The sequence below is a fragment of the Spea bombifrons genome, chromosome 12, assembly GCF_027358695.1.
Source record: "Spea bombifrons isolate aSpeBom1 chromosome 12, aSpeBom1.2.pri, whole genome shotgun sequence".
In the NCBI taxonomy this organism is placed as follows: domain Eukaryota; kingdom Metazoa; phylum Chordata; class Amphibia; order Anura; family Pelobatidae; genus Spea; species Spea bombifrons.
This window is the reverse complement of record NC_071098.1, coordinates 10,322,410-10,331,826: the sequence shown is the minus strand read 5'-3', so window position 1 is coordinate 10,331,826 and position 9,417 is coordinate 10,322,410. Positions and strand designations below refer to the sequence as shown.

General features: G+C 45.6%; 1 protein-coding gene across 7 annotated transcripts in view; it reads right to left on the bottom strand.

Moving 5' to 3' along the window:
* Nucleotides 1-539: 539 nt before the first annotated feature.
* Nucleotides 540-9,417, bottom strand: part of RERE (arginine-glutamic acid dipeptide repeats) — a 127,939-nt gene continuing 119,061 nt past the window's right edge. For 5 of the 7 annotated variants that reach the window (XM_053452294.1, XM_053452292.1, XM_053452296.1 and 2 more), the window contains 7 exons: nucleotides 7,899-9,268; nucleotides 7,447-7,669; nucleotides 6,573-7,290; nucleotides 5,179-5,250; nucleotides 2,105-2,251; nucleotides 1,594-1,762; nucleotides 540-1,160 (listed from right to left, as the gene is read on the bottom strand). In XM_053452294.1, coding sequence (XP_053308269.1) covers nucleotides 1,127-1,160; nucleotides 1,594-1,762; nucleotides 2,105-2,251; nucleotides 5,179-5,250; nucleotides 6,573-7,290; nucleotides 7,447-7,669; nucleotides 7,899-9,268 — 2,733 coding nt within the window. In that variant the 3' untranslated portion in view covers nucleotides 540-1,126. The remainder of the gene's footprint in view (nucleotides 1,161-1,593; nucleotides 1,763-2,104; nucleotides 2,252-5,178; nucleotides 5,251-6,572; nucleotides 7,291-7,446; nucleotides 7,670-7,898; nucleotides 9,269-9,417) is intronic. The other 2 variants (XM_053452295.1, XM_053452297.1) reach the window with 2 other exon arrangements.

Below are 9,417 nucleotides of genomic sequence, written 5' to 3'. Positions count from 1 at the left end.
TAAAAGTGTAACACTGGCAAGGGAGCAGGGAGAACAATTACATAACATTAACAAATGAAAAAACCCACATGAAATAAAAAATACGAGCCCAGGTTTAATAGAATCTGTACAAATAAAACCCTTGGCATTAACTAGAGCAGGACTGAAACACTAAAATATAGGAGGTTTTCCTTATAAATTAAATAATAAAAGTTCTAACCCTGCAGAAACTTTAATGCTATAAAAATCAAGGTACGCACAAGCCTGTGTGCGGCTGACTCTACAACTTAAAACGCTGTAGCCCCTATCTACAAGTGACGCATACATTTTCAAAGAGAACTGTCGGGGACCAAAAAAAAAACTTTCACAAATTATCCAGGAACCACGTTTGGTGTTTGGTGCAGGGAAGGATTGGGGCTGCAATGTGTGAATCCGACATTTAGAGAAATCAGAATAGATGAGGAATCAAAGGACAAAAAAAAAAAATATTAGGGTTTGGAGATTTTGATTGTACCAAAGCATGCTTGGGAACGCCTGGAGTTGTTGTGGCCACCGTATTCTAACTGCTTAGCTACCGAGGGACGAAGGCCTAAAATCCCGCCAGCAGTGAAGCGGTTAACAGAAACCCGTCAGTGGCAGGCTTGAATTCACATGTAGTAACTGCAACGCAGGGACAAACAGGGGGTCTCAGCGGAAACGTTTCCTCTAGTCTTTGCTTAGTAACATATATACAGATTGCGGGCAGAACTGGGCAACTTTGTACAATGGCGCGGGCCTTCTGCTGATGTAATAAAATAAAGAGTTAATCTGTGTCACAGCACCAGGGATCCTTGGGTGCCGGCGTATATAAGTCTCTGTCTTGATTCGCACACAGTGAGTGTATGGTTTCAGCACCCCTGGAGTATGAGGTGTTATAAAATGGGGGGGAAACTGCTCCAAGTGTCCGATAAGTTCTCCCACATCGTCCTCCAAACCTGCTCCCTCCCAAGGCTGTGGGAAGAAGGTGGCATGCAGGGGCCGGCTTGGAGGAGTCTCCTTTACAGATGAAGGGCAGTATGTGACAAGTCTTACAAAGGGAAAGTATGTTGCAACTTCTGGGAGGTCTGTTTGGAGCCTGGCTCTCCCATGGAAAAGCCACACTTCCCATTTACAGCTGCTTGTCTCCTTCTTTCTTCAGCCGGCTGGAAAAAAAGTAGATAATGAAAAGCGTTACTATGGGAAATCCTTCAGCTTGATAGACCATGGACCGGTTTGGACCTAAATATTTTATTATATATATATATTATATATATATATATATATATTATATATATATATATATATATATATATTTCCCCAGATGCCCTAAAACTAGTACATAATATTACCGCATTAACTGGTAACGGCTCAGCTCATCACTGTATAAAGGCCAGAAGTAGCCTGCATGATGTTTTATTCCTTGTTTTTTATATTATAATAAAAATAAATGATTACTGGCCAGTTTAAAAGATACTGTGTGTTCCAGTGTCATTGAAAAGAGGTCCGCATGATACCAGTAACGAGACAAGACAATGCTAAACCTTGAAACACCTTCTTTCAACATGCTGCCAATGTACTTTACACACGCGTGCCCACCTGTAGTAATCTTCTTGGCTGGGTAAGTGCCCTCCGTGCATGTGAGGGTGACCGTGTAACCACTGCTGCTCCATCGCCAACCGCTGCAGTTCAGCGGACTGTGCATGCATCGCCTGAAGCTGATGGGCAGCAGACATCGGAGGCGGCAAATCCCGGGGGTAATGGGTACCTGGAAGAAACACCAGCATGTTAATATAAGGACAGGAAAAACTGCCCAAATGACACGGCTGTCCCATAAAGAACAAGCAGCGTCTGAAGTATACATCAAAAGTTATTCACAAAGCTTTGACTTATCCCTACATGCCGCTGCCCTCTGCATTTTTTTTGCATACCCTGCCCCCCGCTATTCTTTATTTAAAATTGTGTGCTTGGTTCGTATGTCCCTGGTGGTTGATGTAGCCACATCTGTAATTTGCCATCCTGACAGCCAGCGCCACCTGGTGTACGTCGCAAACACAGCACAAGACATCTACTGAAATGATGCCTTATAGAATACATTTAGCGTACTCACCAAACATTGGGTGTCGCAGCATTTCATGTTCATGCGGCGGCTGTCCCAATAGGGGGTTTGGGATGGCTCCGGGGGGATACGGGAAACGTGCCAGGTGAGGCCCCGCACCCAACGGGTCCACCAGCGGATGCATCGGGCCGCCTGCCCCTGAAGGAAAAAGAGAAGAAAAAAAAGACAAGACATGAGTTGAGTTCAGAACACGATTAGAAACACGAACCAGAACGAGCTGGGAACGCACAACATGAAGTCCCAGAGAGACGGGGATTTGGAGACGGGGTTTGCGAGCTACGGAAAGGATCTGCCCTCACTAACCGGTTATAAGCAGCAAACGTTCCGTGAACATGCAAAGAATTCTGGATACAACCATGAGAATACAAACCTTGGCTTAACCGGTTCATGCCCCCAATGATGAAAATGAGAAATTTAGCCAATATGATATTAAAAAAATGAATGGCACCACCTTGTCTTAGTGAATGCCGATACCACTGGGAACCCCCTCCTCTCAAACAGAGACCACCTGATTCCAAAACCCATAAAATATGAGGATATTACCATGTGGCGCTGTTCCACCTACACGCCAAGCACTGATAAATCCTAATTCCGAAACCTTTCGAGAATGATTTAATCACGTGATGACCTCGATACTTCCGCCTTCCGGGGACAGAATACCAAAACAGGGCAAGTATTTATACGTGTTTTTAAACACCACTGGATGCCTGTGATATGAAGCCCGACCATAGAAAGCATCGGTTTTGAGAACAAAACAAAATAAAAAACCAAACTTAGCACAATGCGTCTTATTAGTAACGAGTAGGAAGACGCACATAGAACGGGCCGAGTTCCTGCAATTCACACCAAACGAGAACGGGATCAGCGAGTCTGCCGGACACAGGGAACTAAACTCACACAACGCTGCCCGATTGCCACAAACATGCAGAACAGACAACAAATGCAAAGAGGAAGGCGTCTATTCACTAAAGCGGGACTCTGTAAGAGGTGAACCTCACCACATTAACTATACATGATCAGGGGCTCTCCCACCCTTCCATGCAGGAGAAGCTTGGTGGGTCTGTTTTCATTATGCGGAGTGACGATGACGAGCTAAAGCAGCAACTCTTGCAAACTCCTAGTTTAGTGATAAACAAATTATCTGCAAAAATGCACATTTCACTTGCCAAGAATTAGTCCGATTTTCTCTTTTGTGCCGTTCATACGCACTTTCCAGAGCAGCATCTTTACTATCGTAATTAAAGCAGAGCTGGAAGTCCTACCGTGTGTGTTTCACGGGTCGCGTGATCGGGCCGTAATCTCTAATATAGGACAATGTAGAAAATGTATTGTTTTATTTTTTTTACATACAAATAGCACAAAAGAGATCAGGCTTTGAAGGTTAAAAAAAAAACACGAAATGTTTCTTTGCAGCGTATCACACCCAGAGAGCACACGAGCGGAGCAAGTCACAGAGCGAGGGCCGCAGACACCACCATCCATGTATCCATCAGCACCACACGCAACGGCAACACGCCAAACCCATCAACACTATAAAAAGCCAGGCAACGGAATGAGTTTATTCTGCGCTACGTGTCGGGTCACATGTAACTTTCATTCCCGCAAAGTTAAAGTTTTAATTCCAGCTCCTGCATTTTGATGCAACCCCAGTGGGAATCTGATGGATTTAACCCGAACCTGCATGCCGAGAGCGCGCGGAATGTTAAAATGGGATAAAACAGAGAAATACGAAGCATGGGGCGCACAGACTGCAGAAAGATACACATAGGGGAAGAACACAGCTACACACACACACTCGGTAGGGCAAGAACACCGATACACACATACACTCGGTAGGGCAAGAACACCGATACACACATACACTCGGTAGGGCAACAACACAAACTGCTCAACGGACTGCCATCTACAGCTTTTCTCATAATAAAAAAAAAAGCTGCCAAAAATTGCATTTTGATAGAATTAGATATCATTCCACTTCGAAACCTTAAAATTTGGAAAGGAATTAAATCAATGCATTACTTAAGGAAGATATAACCAAGCTAAGCTTTGAGGGGAAAAAAAAGTTCCGCATTACACTGTGAGTAAAGAAGACATCGGACATGAAGCAGGGAAGCGCGCTCGTCAGTTTAGGATCTCACACGTTGGTTTGATGTTGGTTCAAACACCATACGGGTTCTCTGTTCAAAGCACATTGTGGGAGGCAGCTGCAGCCGGGGCATTCATCGCATATACTCCATAGGGGCAATTAACTGGCTATAGTTACTGCTTCACGGTATGTAGTGAAGATGCCAACGCTTGCAAACAAAATGAACCCACAGATGCCAGAGAATCACTCATCATGCTGCCGGGTCCCAATGCCACTCACGCAGTTACAATATAAACGCAAGGCGTATAGACAGGTAGCAGCGGCTGAAACAGTCTATCGTCACACCTCTATGCAGCAAAGGCTTGGGGTGAATGGCACATTCATTACCATACACAGCCAAAATATATTAAAGGCTTGATACAATGTCCAAATCATTACATTGTATTATACCCATGCCCCCCCACCCAACTCCTGCTGTCCCAAGCAAGCAGACTTACATCAATAAAGCGTTACCCCTAATTAGCTAGGGCAGATCCAAACAATTAAAAGCCCCAAAGCTCTGGTAACTCCAGTCTTGATTTGAAGACCTGATCTGAAACTATTGATTTGTCTTGCACAGCAGTTCAGTTTCGTTGGACTGGATACGCTCAATGATCATTTCTCCAATTGCTGGAAAGAATGAAATAGTGGAACTGCTAGCCGTACGTTCAGCGGCTCTACGGCTTGCAAAGGAAGAGCCTGGACTGGAATTACCGGAGCCCTTTCCTCAGATCCCTACATCGATCGGTGCATTCAAATCCAAAAGCTATAAATCACATAGCACCTGGACAGCTAAGCATAAGGATTTTTGGTGCTCTTTTTTTTTTCCTGTTCGGCATTCACTTCTCTTTAGTGTAGCGCTCGCTTTTCTCCATGGAGAATTATCCCGGTCTCCCAAGTCCTTGTCCTCCCCAATTTTTAATACACAGCATTTATTTACCAGGAAAGTGGACTGGAACACATGTCCCGTTTTCAGCCACGCCTGGCCAAGATTTAGAGTTACAGCAGCAGTCTATTGAAAACACATAACATCGTAAGATGCCTCTGCCTTTACAAGTCACATAGATGCATCAACACACATGGCTTCAACATGGTAGAAGAACAAAGCCAAGCTGGTTTGACCGGAGAAGGCATTAAATGCTCCCTAAACCTAGCTCATCAGTGTTAACCTTTTTGTATGGAATGCCCTAAACTTGGTATCGTATATATTTCATAAAGAAGTGATTCCGGGCTGTATTTACTTAAATAAGTGTATTGGGAAACTACAACTCAGGATTCTCATCTAGCCTCTCTCTGTACAGAATACGCTGGTGTGAAATATACTTGGAGAATGATTTTGCCTTTTTATACTTAGAGGTTGTAACTAAAGCAGATCAGTAAACCCCTGACATGGATACCCCCGGGACTTTCATTGGCTATGTTGCTCTTGACGGCATGTGTAAATTCCATATGTCAGATTATGGGACAGTATGCAAATATTCTGATCAGTGGCTTTCTTTTCCTAAAGCTGCAGTGCCACACGCAGACAATTACTGGGGTATGGTGAAGGAAATAATATGTAAGCCCTTTAATCACTTGAATGCTAGGGTCATAACGTAAGCCACATCTCCGGGAACAATCAATGCAGAACATCAAATGCAAAACAAATGCCACTGAAGGCCACATTCACTACACAGTGGGTAACATGGCTAGCTATGGAGGTTATCGTGAAGACCACAATAATGCACAGGACCCCCCTCCCCCCCCTCATTGTGTTACGCAGTGCTGGGTCCTCACACTGATCGGGCCTTTAAGATGAATATCTATTTAAATATTGAAACATCCCCCCCCCCCCAACCATGACATCTATATTGGTTAACAATTGTAGGAATAAATTCGATTTCTGGAATACCCTTGAAAAGTCTGATCCTTTTGAGTCTCCAGGATTAACTGAAATGCGTATGTACAAACCCAGCACCAGCCCTCCACAGTTACTGGATTTTAGAAAACCCTCATCAGAAGGAGAGGCAGGTTCTCCCCCAGAATTCTTTTTAGAATGAACCACAAACGGTCATTTGTATCGCATAGCGACTGGGTGTTATAGTAACAGGAACGCAATGCTTGCATAGGCTAAACTGAACCACAAACAATGATAGTCAGTGTGCAACACTAACAAACTTTTAAAAGAAGAGATTTTGTCTCCCATTAGAATCCCAGTAGAGTGTGTTTCTGTTTTAATAATAAAAAACCACAGAGAATGGGGTGATTAAATATTCTTGCAGTATCACATAGTCAGGGAGGCTGGGGTTAAACACGGACATTCTATAGTTTTACTTTATCTCCTACCCCACTCACCTTGATGTAATGGGTCCTGCTGATGGAGATGGAGGTGTGAATGTATGTGAGAGTGTTGGTGATGATGAGGCGTGACGTTGAACATCTGGAGCCTGGCCAAAGGATCATTAGCAAGCGATGCCATGCGCTCTGCGTGTATCCGTTCAGCTGCCAGTCTTTCTGGGTAACTCATTTCTGGCCGTAATTGCGGTCCTGCCAGAGCTATTCTTTCCCTCTCAAGATGGTTCAAGCCAGGGTGGAAAGAAGCGAAGTGGTGTGGTCCTGCCGTTTGAGGAATGGTGAGTGCACCATGCCTTGCAAAATGTTCCATGGGGTTAGTGGCAGGATGGAGCTGATCCATCTCAGGGGGTTTCACCTCAAAGCCTGGTTTCATCCTCTCCCGTAGCTCCCGCTCACGGATTTCACGTTCCCGCATTTCCCTCTCCCGTAACTCTCTTTCCCTCATGCTTGGGTCCATGTTATATAAACCTGGCATATGGTAAGCCAAAAGTTGGTCATTCGGGTTAAGAGGGACAAAGAATGGGTGGTTACGGTTGGTGGGGGACATGACGTGTGGTCGAGCATATTCACTTAGGGTGCGAAGGGCCGGTGTGTCGGGACCAATGTATGGTGGGACAGCAGCTATGGTGGTTGGTGGCTCAAAAGAAGGTCGGTTATGAACTGGACCACCGAACTGAGAATCTCCAAGGCGGCCATCATGTGAGGAGCATGCCTTCTGCTTAGGAAAAGAACAAAAATACAAATCACTAATTTTACTTTTGGTAAATATAAAACAAAGAACAAAGCATCACAGCATTCCAATGTATATACAAAAAATACAGATGCTACAGAAACCAACAGCTGCGTATATAAAATGGAGAAACAAAAAACATACCGCTGCTCTTTCAGCTTCTCTCTCCCTTTCTCGTTCTCTTTCCTTCTCTTTTTCTTTCTCCTTTTCTCGTTCCCTTTCCTCTCTGACTTTCTGCTCTGCTTCGCGCTTTGCTTTTTCTGCTGCTTCCTCTCTTTTCTTAGCCAACTTTGAGCCACCCAAGGGGATGAAGTACAGGTCTGTTCTTGCACAAGAGTTGTAGCCCCGATCTAGATGTTTGTAAAACCTGCATTCAAATCAAAGCAACGTGACATAGAATTAACCTGGGTGAAGTAAAACAAACTACACAAGAAAACAGTGACTCTAGTCACAAGTTTAAATATGAGGAAAAACAATCCCACACATTTCTAATACTACTAAAGACTGATGAAATGGACTGCAAACTAAAATTACCACATTATTGTCAGACAGACTGTCAGACAGCTAACCACCCCTTGCACCAAACCATCAAATACCTTGCAGACTGGCTGGCGTGACTAGGTGCATCAACCACAGTTGGTTCGGGAGAAGGACTTCGAGGTGGAAGTGGAGGACTTTCAGGCTCTTCGATTTCATCAGGTGCCTCTTCTTTTATCTGTATAGGTGGCAGGGGAGGCGGATTGGGAGATGGGGACACTACAGGAATGCAAACTCCTGTAGGAGCTGTAGACGTTGTGACAGTAGGAGGAGGCTGGAGACTTGGGGAAACTGCAGGCAACGAGGATGGAGTAGGAGCACGAGCACAAGTTGGTGGAGTAATCGATGGTGGACCACCAGGTGTAAATGAGTGTTGTGGAAAAGGAGGCTGAGGAGGTATGGGATGAAGCCCCGTTTGTGAGTGTCCAGGTGTCTGCGGAAGGCTTTGGCTTTGAGTCAGCACTGGCAGCTGTGCTGCAGTCACCTGAAGTTGCTGGCTCTGTGGCATAAGCTGCAGGGGTGGAGGGTGAGCAGAAGGAGGGTGGTGAGTAGGCAGAGAACTGAGAGGCTTAAGAGCAGGTGGTGGTGGTAAGTTGGTATTCATTGAGAATGGAGACGGTCCTTGTAAATGAGGAGGATGTTTGTGGGATGGGGTAGGAGTCTGAGGAATAGGGGTGGTGGGTGGTGGTTTGATGTGAGGCATGGCTAAGGGTGCTGGAGGCAAAGACTGCTCACGCGGTGGTTGAGAGGGTGTTTGTATGGCAGGCTGAGAGGTCGGTGGTCCCTGAGTATTATGAGGGAAAGCATGAGATGGAGGTTGAGGCAACGGAGAGACCTGAGAAGGACAGGATTGAGGTGGAGAAGAACCAGGATATTGCAGAATGGGCTGTGCTGGCATGCCGTGGGGCAGGGAGGTTACTGGCCCTTGGTGTGGTGACTGGGGATGAATCTGGGCAGGAGTTGGTGGTTGTGGTTCTCCTTGTGACCCAGCAAGAGGTTGTATGGCTGGATGTGGAGATGGAAGCCTCTGAGGATGCAAGACTGGAGTCTGAACAAGTGAAAGTGACGGAGGCTGAGGAGGCTGGGATGTAGGAAGGGATGGAGATGGCGATATTTGAGCAGGTGCTACACTATGAGCCGGAGGGAGAACTTGTGGGAGAGGTCCAGGAGACACAGGGGGAGGCACCATTGTTGGTGCTCCATTTTGTGGCTGTAGCAGCTGTTGCTGGGCCGAGGAATCAGAATCACTTTCGTTGTCCTGTGGACTAGGAATGCTAGGAGAGGTGCTGCGGTTATCCTGATCAATGTCTTTTGGATCGCTGCTGCCCTCATCATTGACGCTACGGCTGTCTGAGCTCTCCCCTTCACCCTCCCCATCTCCTTCTCCCTCCCCCTCTCCTTCTGATGGAGAGTTTGGTCTACTGATCTCCTGTTGGGACAGAAAAAATAAGCATTCTTAGTAATCAGGCACATACCTGCTCCAAAATGTGACACAAAAGGACGAAAAATCCTACATATCAAATTTGCATGGATCATCTTGGGTTGCATAAAAATAGTAAAGAGGGCTTAAAGGGACAG